General features: G+C 40.8%; 1 protein-coding gene across 1 annotated transcript; it reads right to left on the bottom strand.

Annotated features, from left to right (window-relative positions):
* Positions 1–2,288: 2,288 nt before the first annotated feature.
* On the bottom strand, positions 2,289–17,201 carry rspo1 (R-spondin 1). The gene is made up of 6 exons (XM_068323684.1): positions 17,103–17,201; positions 12,843–13,576; positions 10,836–11,030; positions 7,718–7,861; positions 6,800–7,024; positions 2,289–3,894 (listed from the first exon to the last, which is right to left on the bottom strand). Exons 2-6 carry the CDS (start codon positions 12,937–12,939, stop codon positions 3,710–3,712), a joined length of 846 nt encoding a protein of 281 aa, XP_068179785.1. The 5' UTR covers positions 12,940–13,576; positions 17,103–17,201; the 3' UTR covers positions 2,289–3,709.
* Positions 17,202–17,438: the final 237 nt, after the last annotated feature.

Here is a 17,438-nt window from a genome sequence, read left to right as displayed (position 1 = left end):
GAATCCTTCACCCTGCTGATGAAAAGACAAACCAGCAGGCTACTTTATTTTGTAAACAAAAACTCAGACACACCTTAGTTAAATTAAGTAAATAGATTAAATTAGCAAAAAAAAAGAGAAAAAAGTAATTCCCAGGTTTCCATGTTCATTCCTAACCCTGCAGAAAGCACAAAGCGACTGTCGACTGTCTCTTTAGCATATTCAAATTACCAAGCACATTTACTTTTTGTAGATTTCCAGTGGGTTTAGCATATCTAAAGTGAGGAGACCATAATGGTGCATTAGATGTATAAATTGTCACGGATTGATGGGGGCTCTGACAGGACATCTCCAGGGTCTGAAACAGTCCAGCAGATGCTGCTGTGACTCCACCAGCATCATGTACCACTGGTATTTGCTCCACTTGGCTGATGGCTCATCTTCAGCTCGGATAACATCACTGATGTTACCATTTACATTTGTGGAAGTATTTACCCAAGACTTGGGACAAATTCAGTTGTATAATTCATTGCAGGTCAGTGGATGTGAGCAGAACTAGTATTTATTCTACTGACAGAAATCATATCAGAATGTATTGGATCATTTATAGACCAACACCTTGACAGTTCCAAGAATGTGAATATTCTGATTTCAGATATTCAAAGGCAACAATTCTTCATGAAAACTTTAGAATGACATGCAGAATTAGCTTCAGCTTTAAATGTTTTTGTTTTTTTCCGGTGGCAGTGAATTCTAGATTCTGCTAGAAAATGAACTTTGGGATTTGATCATCGTCACTCAAAGACCAATTTAATATTCCCAAAGCTTTCCATGCAACTTTTCCATTACAGCACCATGGTCATTATAAAACATTAGTCATTTAGTGCTACTTAAAGATAAGTGAGTTGAGATCAATACAGTATATATGTATTTTCATTGGATCAGGGATTTACCCCAGGAGACATGAACTGGGTGTTCACTACTGATGTGATGTGACGTGATGCACTCCCTACTGTGTGGCCTATAATGGCCAAACCGCAGTAAAACAATCATTCACAGTCATGGATGTTGGCAAATGAAGGGTGCCCATATACCGGTACACAGACATTAAATGCTCTTGAAAAACATGGGTGTCGGGAACAAGTGAGCAAAAAAAAAAAAAAAAAGAGCGTGGGAGGCGAGGGAGAGTTCTGCCCAATGGAGACAGAGTAAGAATTTATGACCAGGAAGAGCGATGAATGTGTAATTTACGGTGCATACTCTACCCGCCCCCCGCCCCCCGCTGCCCTCCCTTCTAGTAATGAGAAACGGCTGTTTTGTTGTAGGGCCAAGGCATGGTATATGCCCTCCCTTCTGGCTATGACACACCATTAGCTTTTATTTCTGTCTCGACCCCTGCCCAGGCGCCGGCATTTCGCCGGTGATGATGGTGGGACCATCGACACCACCTCAGCTCCTCCACCTCCCAAAACGGCCTTGAAGAAAGGCCATACCATAACTGTTAAGGCCTGGAGATTGATAACATCGTATTCCTAGATGATTATCCTTCCACCCCCACCCCCCCACCCCCAATAAAAAAAAAAGACTCATCCCACAAGACAGGTCAACCTTGTCATGGGTTGGTTTTATATTAATACGGTTTTCTTTTTATGTCTTCCATGAAATGTCCATGATGACATTTTCCCATTAAAAAATGTTCCTGTCAGTCTTAATCGTTGTTTACGGTAGTTTATTTTTCTATTTTTATGTAATTGTGCTCACGGCGATGAAATTCTCCACTGATAAAACAAAATCTACTTATAAGTACACATAAAAGGCAAGTGGACGAAATTGTAGGAATGCGCGATACGAAAGAATAATCCCTCGTTGTTATTTTTTATTTCACAACTTTTTTTAGACCTCAAATATTAAGTTATTGAGGGGAATTTTAAGAATGGAATGTTTTTTAATGAAATTAAGATTAAGGAGAATAAAAGGAAATCAATTATAAAATCTGAGGCATGACAAACCCCCAACAACACACTCAGGTCAAGCCGTGTTCTTATTGGAACATAATAAATGAAGACAGTTTTCTTCCTTTGTTTTACTTCCTCTGTGTCTGTTTCCTGACTTTTTTAGTCTTTGCATTACCTCTTTACCTGATTCTTCTTTAGATCTATTAACTTAATTGCCTTCAGTTAACTTAACTGCCTTTCTTTTTACCCTGACAGGAATATTATAAGCAGATGTTGCACATTAGCCTTCATCCGGTTCGATCGGAGTCTTTCACACCAAGAGATTATCAAAAAATCAATTTATAACAACCGTCATCAGCTTCATCTGAACTTTATTGAGACTTTCACAGAATAATCTATACGATGATGGTAATTCTTCTTATGTTTGATGATAAACAGTTTGACATATTCACTATCACATAATATGAATGCATAATGCAGTGTGGAACTTCTCCCATGGAACATAAACAGAAAACGCCATACAAACTACAAAACATTTATCTGCATCTGCAACGCCATGAAGCCAGCTTTTTGGAGTATAAATGTGTAAAAATGCTATGATTGTTCTGGGTAGTAGGAAAGTTACAACTGTGCAAAACCTTTAGACCCTGTCGCAAACAGACACGATAAATGAGCAGCTCATGATTCGATGGCTTATATCGTAATAGTAAGAAGTCGCTTGTAGTTGCTGCATATTTGATATATCGTTGTGCATTTGCATTTCCTTTCTGTAGCTTTCTCCAACCGGTTCCTTCACTCTCAGAAACCGATATTCACACATATGTGTGAAAACAAAGGACGCATGTACAAAATCTGAGTTCCATTGAGAAACGAGTGCAGAAATATATACAATGTATGCAAACACCCAGACTTCAGGTGACAAACACGCACACGCGACATGCTTGCACACATGCATGCAACTCTGTACGCATGCAAATGTTTGTGTTTTTATTCCAAATATTCTGTGCAGAGTTACTTTCTGATACAAAAGGCAACTTAAATTGGAAACAGCGACGTTATCAAATGACAAAAAGTTCATGTCAAGACAGCCAAAAGGATGTGAACCCATCTCCCTCTACGTTTTCTCTTCATGCATGTCTCTCTATCTTCAACAACCATAAAAGATTTCCAGTGCCTGTCTTTTTATTTTGTCTCACAAGACATGAAGGTGCAAAGACTTAATACCACTCGTCGTCTTCACGTCACACGCGGCCGTGGTTGAGAAAATTCATCTGCTACCTGTCACAGACATAAAAATTGAAAAAATAAAAATAAAAACAGACTGTGATTAAGCTCGAAACGGAACAAAATGCATCATAACCCAGAAGAGAGTGAGGAGACCATCCATTATCAGACTTCCAGAGCAAATCTGTTCTTTGTTAGAGACGTGACATAGGTTCGGCTCATGACACAAACCATGTTGAAGTCTTCAGTGTGACTTTGCAGTTCAACAGTGATCCTCACAGCACAATGAAAATCAGTCTTTCTAAGTATCACTTTGACACCAGTATCTTCCAGATATGTCCATCTATCAAATAAAACAAAACAAAAAAAAAGCTCAGAGGAGCCTTTTGCGTTTGCAGCAATCCTCCAGTTCTCTTTGCATTTTCTACAATGCGTAGCAGCATCGATGCTTTTTCCTTCAACGTTTTGACCTTCCTTACTGTGGGTTGGTGCTGCTGGGGGAGGCACTGTCTCTGTTTGTCCTCTCAGCCCCATCCAGCAGGCCTTACAGTTTAAGAAACAGAGCTGACTGTGATGGTGGGAACAGTGGTGGTCCTGCTGTGACCTCTTCTTTTCTTCTCTTCTCCTGCCTCTTCTCCTCCTCTGTCGCCATCTTTGCCTTCTTGTCTTTGCCCCCATGAATTCTCCCTCTCTTTCCTGTTTTTACCGTCTTGTCGACCTCCCTTGTTCTTCCTTGCTGAAAAGAGAATATAGTACATATTAAATAAGAGGTATATTTCTATATTTTTATTTTCTGTGTGTGTGTGTGTGTTATATACTATAGGTATTCTTACAATTAGATCCACACCTGCCACACATTAAAGAGCACAACTTCCCTCGAAATAAAGACAAACAGTTCATCACATGTGGTTAATACAGGAAGAGGAAAAGAGTGTAACCCTGCTGCTGATTTAGAAACGGAGACCTTGCCTATAAACACTCCTTTCAGCAAACGACACAATTTTGTGTCATATAAATCATTTTCAAATAACTTCTGGCATAATGAGTTAAACACCGTCAATAATGGCCTGCAGGGACATGAAGAGCTGTCGCTAAGTGGAAATGGATGTTGTTCCTCTTGTCAGATAGCAGCAGAAGTATTCGGTTTTGTATACATGAGGGAGTGTAGTTATGGTGGAGGATGTTTGTTATGAACTCATGTGTTGAGAGTCTCAGCACATCCTGGAAATTGAGTGAAAACATGCCAAGGGCTGGACAGTGTTCGCTACACGGTTGGCAAGAGAAGGACTTATGGCGCCACCATGTTTTTCTATTCCTATGCAATGATAACTTTCGGGTCTGTGTTTATTTCAATACCAACATTCGCTAACTCGCCATACTGACAGTTATGATTCCTTGATTTAAAAGACAAAGATACAGACATACTGCCCTAAGGTACAGTAGCGATGACATTTAAAGAAAAAAAAAATGTTGCTACACCAGAAAAAAAGTCATTATAGGCTAAGGAAGTAGATTTGATGTAGCTGGATGTAGACAGGCTTAATGCAAAAAACATTTACTCCCCACAGACCAACAACCACTAGTGTCAAATTCCTTAAAACAAAATTGCTCACATTTGGCGAGTTGGCAAATCAAAGAGGACATTTCTACGTCCAGCGTGTTCGCCTTTTCTGTATTTTGAATCAATAAACATTTCTGAGCTTTTATGTCCACCATTCAAACAGCACTCAATATCGAGCGGCGAAGGCTGCAGTTTATACTAGCGAGACTACGATGAATGAGAGTGAAGGATGGGTGGGGGTGAAGGGTCCTCACACGCACTCCGCAGCATCTGAGTCAATATGTTAACTGTGAGAGGACTTAATTACTCTGACAAATTTCTAATGGAGTGAAGGGTGGGGGTGGGGGGGCCTCCATCAATTTATGACAGCCATGATTGTTCCTCATCTCCTTCCAAACTAAACAATTTTTCTGCCTGACAAATTCAACAACGCGTCCAAAACAATTCCGTTTTTTCGCGTGAGACCCTTTTGTGGAGTTTCGGGGGAAAAACAAAGAAAGAAAAAAAAAAATACTGGGCAGATCAACACAAAACGTGAGACGTGCAGACCACTAATGCTATACAAGGTCTGCTCCCTGTGTTTTATACACAGCCGGCCTGCCAGCCAGCTCTTACGAACAAATTGACAGCTGTAGTGAGTTTCTCCACAGGAACCAAATCAACCAATCATGACACCATCACCCCAGAATTACCTCATGGGGGGAAATGTGTTCCTGCAGTATTTGTACAGTATATGTCTTGCTTTCATACACAAGCAGTGAACTAAAAATGCCCTTAACATCAACAGTCAACCGATTTCACAATCCACAAGGCTTTTGTAACTCATTTCTCATCAGCTGATACCTCGCATGTCATCCTTGGCCTTCTGATATGACCTACCTTTTTCTCCAAGTTTATAAATTTGGGAGTCTAGACGGCAGTTTTTTTAGGTGACGGTTTATAATATTTCACCTTTAATTACTCTTCAGAACCCCGAGGCTGAAATGCAAGCGTAACGCAGAGTAAATTTGACTCTCATTGCTCAAATTGCAGTGTCAAAGCAAAAGCCCGCTCCTCACTGAGCAATTACAAGCTACGCCAGAACAACCCCCCCCCACACACACACACACACACCAAGACACATAACCACAGAACTGTATGGGACAATGTCAGATCACGTTCTGTTCATTAGACCCACAGCACTAAAGGAGTGGAGGATCGTACTTGATATAGAAGCCTCACATAAATCCAGGAATAATCTGTTACACATTGGAACACATAGCTGCCCACACTGCGCAAATATTGTTACGCCAAGTTGCCTCTGCTGGACTTCCTCATGCGCCATTGTCCTATAAAGGTTGACTTATAATGCTCAACCAGGGTTTTTTAAGTTTTATTAGTCCTTGAAGACAGTTCAAAATTTTAACCTTGGTTAAAAATGGCACTAAAATATTAAAATCGACCTCATATTGACATCTTAATTTGCAATAATCCATTGAAGTTCAAGAGAACACTGCATTAATCAGCATTAGCTCCAAACTGGCGCCAAATAAACAATTGGCTGTTCAGAGAGAAGATGATGTCCGTTCACTGGGGAGGATGACTTTTAACCTGATGGACAGCGAGCTGCTTTGAGGACGGTAAAGAGCCCAAGCAAACATGCCATGGAAGTGTAAACCCAATGCTTCAACGATACTCAGAACAAACACCTCTTTCCAACTCTGATCTGTGTCCAGCTTCGCAGTGTGTAATGCCTGCCCTTCATCTGCTTAGCTTGTACACGGAGTGTATTGTTTATAGGCTGAAAAAAGAGATTCTGTATCCTTCTGTGAGCTAGGCCAAACCAAACCCAATCAACATGCTCTGGGTTACAGACACACTGGCGGGAACACAAGCTGTCTGATGTTGAGTAATGGTCCGATCAGTCATTATATTAACTGGTGGAGGACAGCATGAAGCGCACAGACTTTAATTTGTAAAGTGAGAGTCGCTTTCTGATCATCCCTTTTATGAAATGCTCTTTTTTTGATCAGAACACCCTAATAAGTTGCATTTGCTCATCAGTGTATGTGTTTTCTCTGCTGTTGTTGTTGTTGTTTACCTCTCGCACAGGGCGTCTTTGTCACAATACACTTCCTTTTCTCTGTTTGCGGAGCACAGGTCTGTGAGGGTACAGAGGCCAAAGCGGTGTCCGGGCCGTGGGTCTGCAGAACTGGCACACGAACCCTAGACTGTGATCCTTTCTTAAATCCACATGTTTTGTTCTTCTTCATACAGGAACTCCATTGGCTCCACTCCCCCAGTTCACATTCTGCAGGGCGCTGACCTGAGGAGAAAAAAATGTGACGAGGACTGAGGTAGCGAGCGAATGGTCAATAGCTCAAACATCTTACACTTGTTTGGCAGCCTTCATATCTGCTTTTTTTTTTCTTTCTTTTTTTTTACTGTTTAAGCTTAGAATAATATATTTTAGTGATTTTCCAATCTGGAAGCAATTTTATCTATATTTTTTTCTTTTTCATTTTTTTTTTTTTTTAGAAGAGCATATGGAGAATGTTTCTATGAATCTAAAGACCAAGGCTTATGGCTTATACAGTTTTGTATTTACAAAACAGCCGGTTCCTTAGTTTCACCCCTTCCACCATATACCAGCAGAGTCATCTTAGAACAAAAATCAGTTCAATTGTCCATGTCTTTGCTACCTCAAGCCAAAACTCTTTTGCTTTCACTGTGAATTCTGCTGTTCAACATGTGACAATTTGATTTTCAACAACAAAAGAAGATGGGAATGCAAAAAAACACAAAGGTCAAACGAGTTTAATTCTTGTCTTTGCCAGACGATTGAACATACAGTCCTTGGCAGTTCAAAATAAGTGATAAAACTTGAGTCAGTGTGCGGCTCATACTAATATGAGCTGTCTCAGTTGAAAAAAATAGTTTCTGGTTCATTCCGTGAGTTTTAAAAGATGCCATAACTAAAATGAAATTCTTAAAGGTCAAAGGATAAAAGGTCACTCACCGACACATTCCATTGTCTCATTGGCAGTGCGCTGGTCTGGAGGGCAGCTGACGTAACATCGCCCACTGTGTGAATACAAGCCCTCCTTACATTTTGTGCAAAAATTGCGATTGAAACACGCTTCACAATTGTCTATTTTACATTCTGCAAGACACAGGAGAGACAAAAAGAGAATATCACATGAAAAGATCACATCAGAAACAATAAGTCTGTTAAAGGTGACAGTTGGTTTCTGAAAGCAGAAAGTTTGTTGTGCTCTCAGAAAGTTTCCAGTAAAAACCTCAATTCCTTTAAAGTAGGATGTCCATGTTTAGTTGAAAAAAACCCACAGGTAATCAAACAACATGGGGTGCATTTACAGGAGTAACACTTGTCATAAAAACCCATGCACTACAGGCCTAGATCATTTGGAACAGGACAGTGAATAAGTATAGCCAAGACTGTATTGCTTCAATAGGTTTTCTCCACCTGTTTAAACTCATTAAAATAAGAACAATTTTTTTGAAAAAAACAATCAAGGTTAAAAAAAAAAAAAATCAAATGCTGAATTCACATTGTGATCATAATGTTCTTGCCTCTAATTTAGAACAAATGTTAGGAACAAGCCAATCTGGCTTGAAATGTGCAAAGGCATGTGGATAAAAAAGAATTAACACTAAGATTAGTCTAAAAAGACTGTGGAAAGTTATTCAGCCTAATTTGAAACAAAATCAGATGGCAACACGTAGACTGGTTAAAAATGCTGAGGTCATATATTTGCACTGATGCAACAGCCCCTCGCATGAAAAGAAATGTCTCGGTCTAACCTGTAATGTTTATCACAAATCTCCTTAATCTCCCTCTCAGCTCTTTAAGAGCTGCTAAAGACAAGGATTAGACAAGCAGGTCCAGAAGCATTATTATAATGTGACAGCTAGAGCAAACAATTATGGCTCCTGTTTTTGAACTTGAAGTCTGAAATATGAAATCAGTACAACCAGCATCACCATGGGTGCAATATTTTACTGGATTTGGAGTTATGCAGATGTAATAGAACTTGTGATAGATGCTGCAACCCAGTTCCAAAATGTTAGGGTGTTGTTTAGGAGGTCAATAAGACCAGTATGCAATGATGTTTTAACTCGTGCAAGCCATGCGTCAAAACAGAAGAAGCAGCATATGTTATTGTAAACCTGCATGCAGCTTTCAGCATTTATGGAGTCTGTGCAGATGTGAACATTTCTCATGCCACATGAAATAAAAGCCATTTTATTCTCTACGTTGAAGCTAGATAAAGATATGGATGGATGCACACACATCATCTGCTTTCAGTTGCGCATATATTATTTGGATATCAGACAAGGTGGATAAAACAGAGCAGTCCCAAGAGAAGTGTTTGCAGACATCAGTGCTACAAGTCAAGCAAAGGCCCGACTGATGCGTGATGGCAAAGGTGGACTGAAAAAGTGAAAATAAGTGATGTACATACAGCAATAAATGGACGTTTCATTTACGCACTTAGAGTGAGCCTTATGGGCCATAACACACGCCCGTACCATGCAGACGCATCAGACCATAGGACATGTTTTCATTTTGCGTCTGCATCTCAGATGACCTCAGGCTTAGATATGTGGGGATGTTCAGATGATGACGATATATACATACAGCATGTCTTGTACTTCATGCGGTTACATTTGTAGATGTAGCGACAATCTGCATTTAATGCTACGAGTTTTCCAAAGTCTTTCAGAGCACAAGTACATATAGACATTCACTGGCATTCCTGTTGGTTTTGTTTGCCTCTGTGCTTGTGAAATGGTCCAATAAGGTGTTCTTACATACTTCACAACTTTCCAAGTCTTTTGTTGCTCCTGTTGCAAATTTTTATGACTTGCTGCCGGCATAAAATTAACACACCATAACCCAAAACCGTTGTACTGCTCTGAATGGAAACAAACATCTAAAATAAAAAACCCAAAAAAACCCAGAAAATAACAAATTTTGGCTTGATAGGAAGGAAATTGTTTAATTTATTACGAGGTAATAAACATTTGTGCAAATAATTACCAGCCATTTAGATGGAATCACAAAAGGAATGTATATTTTTATGTACTTCAGAGACTACAATGTAAGTATACAGACTGTTAGCTAGGGTGTACTGGAATAAAAAATATTTGTAAAACTCAACGCTTGGATTGTGGCCTGGCATGGACATTGCATATGAGGGCCAAATTTAAAAACAACACAACAAAAAAAACAACACAGGGAAACTAAAACAGGGAAACAACAATGCAAGAGAAACATTTTTGTTGGGATTCTGTTACAATCTTGTTCTCTGCCCACATGTAAGGAGAAACAGACGGCATGCCGCGGGTAAAAGTGAAGGACTGGTAACCCCAGAGTAGACCGAGTAGGTTTCAACCCTTCGAGCCACCAGTGAAAAAGTGGCCACCCACCAAACTCTGCTGAGTTTCCTCCAGTTTAACAGATACTTTGGCGGATTCAAGGGCCTTTATTTGACTCATTTTCCACCAGCGCAGACTGGTGTGGGGTTTGAGCTTCAATTTACCACCAGATTTTAACATCTTTTCTTCATCATCTCTTAAGTTGAGGTGAAAGACTCAAGACTTCTCCTCGACTGGTGGTGGACCACATCCTCAGTTTATTCTTTTCGTTTGTCAATCGTTATTGTCATCGGTGCTAAAACTGTATATCACGTTCACTGACATGAAAAATAGCACGGATTGATAAAAGAGGCATAGCAGCAAACGACCGGGGAATAGAAAATATGACAAATGGACACCAGTGATGAAGATAGGCTCCTTGTTTTCTGCAATTGTACTTTTAGATCTTTTTAAACACTCAATGTCATGCAGAAAAGGGGAAATATACAAATATGATAGATTATGCAGAAAAATATTATTTTGCTCCTCCAAATACCCCACATATTGTACAGCACATAAACAGGAGATGATGAGCCAAAGATAAACAGATCATTTACACTCCTGCAGGTTTAATTTGACATCAGCTGTGTTTGCCAGCGAGTTAACTCAGGCCTCCATGCATTTGTTAGAGTCCAGATGTGCATCTACAAATACAATTTGCCCACTCGGTCCACAAATGCAAGTTTCAAACTCACGGGTACATCTGTTGTTGCCTTCCGGGTTCCTCATGCCAAAGTATCCCATGGGGCAGGAAGCAAGGCACACGCCTATCTGACGGATGTCGTTGCGTTCCAGGAAGATGAAAAGCTTCGGCTTACATTTAATGCAGCCGTTATACTCAGAGCATCGGTCACAGCCTTTGGGGCAGGATGTCAACCCCTCGGTGATAACTGTGGAGACATGAACAGGGGAAAAAGGACCAGTGAGGATGAGGTAGACGACAGGTTGGCTCGATGTAGCAGCACGTAAAAAAAATAAAAGTAAATCGAGCTTCCAATCAGATATCACTTTTCACGAGGACTTTAAAGGCCATTTACCAGCTTTAATGAAATTTTATGTTTCCCCCAGCATCTCTGCGGGTCTAGTCATAAACCTACAAGGACTTAACTCTCCAAAAGGGAGGGGTTAAAGCTGGCAGCTTAACCTAACCATGGGCAAGGCCAAACATCTTGTTGGATGTTGGAACATTAGCTCACTGTTTACTTCAAAGTGCTTTCTGGAGACCCTTAAAAGATTTCCATGTGGAAAAAGACAAGTAATAGGGGATTACAGCCAACCAGAGCCAGTCAAAATCAGTTGAGTGACATCACACAGGGCCTCCACTGTGGTCAGGTCCACTGACGGGCTGATGGACATGGCCGGGAATCAAACGCTGCTTGTGGTTTTAAATGGTGGCACCAAACAAGAGAGTAATCGCTAGTCATTTGTAGGAAAATGCACTTCACTTTATTGTGCTCCCAGAATCAGATGCTCATCCATCTTCCAGATTAAGAAAGACACAAAATTGGAGCAACTGTGTCAAAGTGCAATAAATTTTCTTTTTAGGAGTCATTCGGATGCAAAGCCACAGTCATCCCAGCTGATTTAAAGTCCTGCTCTGTGTCCGCTCTTAATATCGTCCTCTTGGCACTGCGATCCATTTTACCAGCCTGCCTACAAGAGATAAGTTGGATCGTAAAAGCATTAAAAGGGATCTCCCTTGAACAAACAGCTCAGTCTGTGTGAGTCACGGTAACCTTGAATACCAGAAATTACTGCCAGGTGTTCGTGCCTACTGCCACAAGGGGGGGGGGGGGGTTATGATGACCCTGAGGAGTAACCAGAGCAGAGGGGAGTGTGTGAATCTGACTACGTCATGGTTTTCAGCTTGATCCTCCACAGGAAGAACCTCCACAGAACTTGTAAAGTTGTAGAGGATTAGGATCTTGGAGAATCACCTAAATCCATCTGTACCTGAAAAACCCTGACAGCGGTAGAGTTCATCATGTGTGGAAATGTGAGTGTGCGCTGTAAAAAAAATAAAAAAATTCCATTCTTATCACACAAAACAACAATTACAAACAGATCTCTCTTTACAGTTTGTCTGATTTCAATAATACCACATCTGTTACTGTGGTTAGTTGTGGTATTAGAAGAATGCTTATTCACAGAAGTTGAGATGAAGTTGGGTTGAGATTAACGCCGGCTGAAGGCTTCTTGATCCAAAGCCGCTAATGACTGGCAATGTGAGTCGGAGGACTGAGATGCATGGATTGTCTGCAAGAAAAACCATGTATGTGTCTGTGTGAGGTGAGAGAAATGTGTTTCAACATCAGGAGCTCAGCCTGATTGAAGAATTAGGCCAGCCAGGTACTCATTCCACAGTGTGCACAGAGAGTCAGATGCAAAAAGCGATGGATTCAAGGGTGAGGCCTTCAAAATCCATTCCATAAACAAACTTAATACCCAGGAAAGTAAAACTGGGAAACTAAAATAGGCAGGCATAATCTTTAGGGAAGAACGATTCCTGAACTTACCCCCCCCCCCCCAGAAAAAAAAAGAATAAAGAGAAACAAGCAAAATGTCATCTTTTATTTTATTTTATTTTATTTTACTCAATAAGTGTTTATGACACATCCCCAACTGTGAGTCAGACCACAGAAATGTAAGCCAGGAATAAAGACGGGATGAGATAAAAACAAGCTGAGAAGGAGGGAACTCACCCCGTCTCTGCCTTCTCGCCTTGACGAGCTTGAGAGCATCGCTGTGACCCATGGAGCTGAGGAAGAACACTGTCAGCACCACCAGTCCCAGCTGCATAGTCCCTGTTGCCTTCACGGCCCCGCTGGGGGTCCCCCCCCTGCAACCAGATGGATCAGGTGGGGGGGGTGGCGGTGGTGGTGGTGGAGGGGGGGGGTCTTTTCTCAGGTGAATCCTGATGAATCCCTCCTCTTTCCTTTGGCACTGCTCTTTTTTTTTTTTTACTCTGCCGGTCCTTCTCTGCTCCCTCTTATCTGGAACTTTCACACTCTGCTGCGTCCGTGAGTCCGTGCGGAGGACGGTGATGCTTTTGCAGTTGCAAGTCCAGACAAGCCTGATGCACGAGCCATCGCACTGGTGGTGGTTCTGGCAAAGGGGTGTGTAGGCTGAGCAGGGATGTACGATGGATGAACGGGGGGAGAGGGGGAGGTGAGGGCTTCTGAGGAGGAGGAGAGATTGGAGAGGAGTTCGAAATTCTGGCTGTTCAACCCATGAAGCTTGAGATGGGCTGGCAGGGAAGCAGGGAATCCACTGTCTGAGGCGGGTTTTGCTGTCAATGAGCGCCTGTGCTCAAAAGCATGTGTCTTTTTTAAGATGTTCTAGAAGAGGCACTAAATCATGAGCCTGCAGAGCAAAAGGTCGGCAGATTGAAAAGAGATGGTTGCAGGTTCTTTACAATGTGTGACAACACATCGTCCTGGAAAAAGAGGCAGAGGAAACAGACAAATTGGAAACAGAATATACAGAGATGAACTAAGATTAAAGAATTTGACATGTCATTTCATGTCTTTTTGCTTTCTTCATTGTTGTAACATAAAAGAAAAGTTTGGCGCCTCTATCGTACTCGTACGAGATGCAGAATGCTGGAAACAGAGGGGTAAATGCTTTTCTGGTGTCACAATTGGCTTACAAGCACCTTTATGTTGTAAAATCATAACTAAGGAACAAAAATAATGAGCTGCAGTTTCACAGGTAATTGCACATCTTGGCTGAATGTGATTGTTGCAACTTTCCAACTGAGCCGGGTTGTTGTTTTTTTCCAACGTTTATCCATCTTTATGCTTAGTCAGCTAACAGGTTATAGCTTCAGATCTATTGCACTGATGTATATGACAGCGGTAAAAATTTTCTCCTGCAAGAACATGATTTATGTTTAAAAAAAAAATAGAATTGTGCTTTTGGAATAATTAAAATATCACTCGAGCAATCGTTAAAATCCTAACACAGCTCAACAAGAATGTTATTTGACCTACATTAATTAATTTAGTATAATATTTATGCTCTTTAAGATCTGCATTTTGTAGAACTAAAATCATGACTAACAATCCGATGTAGAAAGAGGAAACTAGAAACCACAACTACTTCAATGCGGATTACGTTGCATTTACAGGAATGATGAACTAAGCAGGTTTATCCTTTGGATGTGCAGTCTGTCGGGGAAATACAATACACACACTGAGACTGAAGACCTTTGAAATATTCGGCGAAGTGATCTTTCTTAGATAGTGTCGAACGTTGGCTGTATTTATGGCCCTCGTGTGTGGAGGGCCATATCTGAGCAATAGGAACTCCTTCCTCACAGCGCAATAAAAAAATCTGACCATATTTGGCCGTTGAGCTGCTTAAGACTCTGAATCACTATAAGGACAATGCCATTCGGTGCATCTAAATATTCCTGCAGGCAACATCACACCATTTGCCAAAGTATAAATCAAGACAGACGTTCAGATTTCACTATATTCTTTGTTGCTGGACTGACTGAGAATATTTTCAGCCTCTAAAATAGGAGTTCTGCTTGATGCCAGAAATAACATCCAGTTTTCAAAATAACGAAAACCACATTTATCCTTTTTTTTTTTTTTTTTTTTTCTAACTGGTACTGATGGGTTATACCCAGACTCGGAACGTCATCTTGTTAGAAGCTGTTCTCTATTTCAAAGTTGAAATGGAGAAAAAGAGCCTCGCTCAGTGTAAAATGGCTTATTGTGAAATATTATGATGAAACATTAATGTGAAATTACTGGTAACATAGCTGGTAAATGGGGGGCATCTGTTAAAGCCTGGATGAGTCAATCAAATGACAAAACACATGAGTGGCTATGAAGAATCTTCAAGAATCATTTCCAGAAACCAATGTGTCTTTCTAATCATTAAAATGAATAGCTTGTTTCAAACTTCACAGAGGTACTTAAATCCTCTCCTCAGATTTCAGGCTCTTTCTCAGTTTATGCAGCTCTTAATACTAAATGACATTTGCTGTCACTATCACTGACACCTCTTCACTAAAGTCATATTTACAAGAAAGAGCCAAAAGGCGAGCCACAGCCAGTCATCGGCACCACCTGTTGGTTCCTTAAGAGAGTGATGATTAGAGAATGGGGCATGCTAAGTGTCTGGATCACTCGGAACGTAACCTTTCCAGCACTGAGTAACTCAAGACATGTGCCAGAGACCATTTCATAACACGGCGCTCCCAGGACTCAGTGCAACCTGCCAAAAGCTCACCTCAGCCCATCCATATCTGCTCTCGCACAGTACGGAGATAAAAGACAGGATCTGGCTGTTAACCCACTGAGAAAACCGATAGTTGTAGACTTCCCATCTGCACCACAGGGCCTTTTCTCAACAGGCCAAGCGACCGTGGTTCCACTGTGGCACCTGTATGTTTTGAAATTCAGTCTCTGCTCCCTCATCCATTTAAGTGAGTGCCTTTCCTCACTGTCAGCGAGGTGAAACTAAGCCCTACTCATCAAATAGTCAGGAGATTAAATTGCCTGCTTTTTAAGTCTTAAGTTTGATCAATCAATTATTCAAGTGCTGAAAGAGAGCTCCCACACTGGGAATATATTAAATTTGAGAAGGTGCCACATCACTGAGCTCAGAGCTACAAATGAGACCTGTCCATGAACTTTGCGTCTGCAACTGTACTCGCCTCACTGACATGTATTTAAGAGCGTCACGCATAATGCATGTCAAATTGATTAAGCGGCACACAGATCTTATGGATGAATGTTAACAGTGGCATTTGCAATGCTGGAAAAATGGGGATTTTAAAAAAAAAAGTACATCCTTCAGAAGTTCACAAATCATTACATCATTTTCCTCTTAGTGGCCTTGCACTAAGATCAAAATCAGATTATTTTTGATTTGCATCTATTTTTGATTTGCATCTGACTCTAAAAAAAGAAATTACTGTAGTGGCAAACAAGTACGTCTCCACATAATCCACAAAAAACAGAAATGTGTGCCCTCAACCTCAACGTTCAATTTATTTTGACTCATAAAACCCCTGATTTACGCAGCGCTGTGCGTAAAACTAGATCATGACGCTGGAGAAAAAAAACTTGATGCAACGGAAAACAGCAAATATAGAAATGGAGTGTGAACTGAAGAAAACATCGTTAGACACAAACAGCTTCGACTATAACATGTCCTCTGGTTTTGGTCTGCAGCATAGAGTCCAGGCAGAGAGAGAAAGAGAGAGAGAGAGGGGTCAAATGTGTGGAGTTGAAGCGCAGTTAACCACAGCAAAGAAACGCGTCCGGGGCCACCACCACCACCACCACCACCACCACCAGACTCTTTGTTTATTTTTTACTTTTTTTTTCTGCAAATACAGCCTGGATGACTTGATGTTTGTCTCAGCTTTCCGCACCATGCTGGATTACAGCTGTTTGCGCTGTACTGCTCCTCAGGGGGAAGGAAAATCAGAGACAGATTCCCACCTGTCCTCCGTCCAGCATCTCTGCCGTCACGTCACACCATCCTGTTGTTCTAAATCCCTCCCTGCCCGTCACTTTGAAACTCCGTGTGTGTGTGCGTGTGTGTGTGCGTGTGTGCATGTGCGTGTGTACGCGCGAACATATATTCAAATAATCCCTCTGACTAAAAGAAGGACCATGCAAACTCTGCGTCACTGTAAAGTTTATGTTAACCCCCACAAATAAGAGCAACTAATACCATGTGCCAAATTCATTAATTCTCTGTATTGATTATTAAACATTTGATGCAATTTTAGGTTTTAACGACAATGCAGGACGTCCGACGACGAAAAAGTTAGGACTAACAAATGAGGCGCAGCCTCAGTTCTAAATCTGACTAGAAAGCAATGTTCTCAATTCATTACAAAATATGCATGACTTGAAATCTAGATGTTTATTTTTAAGAAAAAATAATGCCTTTCAGTCAACCTGAATAATAAGAATCCAAAGCAATCAACCCACCTGTACATCTGGGTTCTCGTTTATGCTGTTCATTGAGCGGTCCGGACTCAATTTCCTTTTTTATAAGAGCAAAATCCGTTCCTTGCTTGGTCACAAAGAACTCCTCCTACAGGATACCCCCATGTAATCTTTCTCTGTCATCATTAAAAAAAAAAAAAAAGTCTTCCACATTTGTCACATTTTTGAGACAAATTCTCCCTCTCAGGTTATTTAAATCCCTACAATAAACCCTTATAAAGAATAAAATAATATTTCGGTGTCTTCAGCCACAGACTGTTTTTTTTTTCTTTTCTTTTTACCTCATCGCCTTAAATCGAGATGCGTGTTTGCTTCAGT

This window comes from Antennarius striatus, chromosome 9 (genome assembly GCF_040054535.1).
Source record: "Antennarius striatus isolate MH-2024 chromosome 9, ASM4005453v1, whole genome shotgun sequence".
In the NCBI taxonomy this organism is placed as follows: Eukaryota; Metazoa; Chordata; class Actinopteri; order Lophiiformes; family Antennariidae; genus Antennarius; species Antennarius striatus.
Note: the sequence above shows the minus strand (reverse complement) of the source record. Positions and strands in the feature narration are given on the sequence as shown.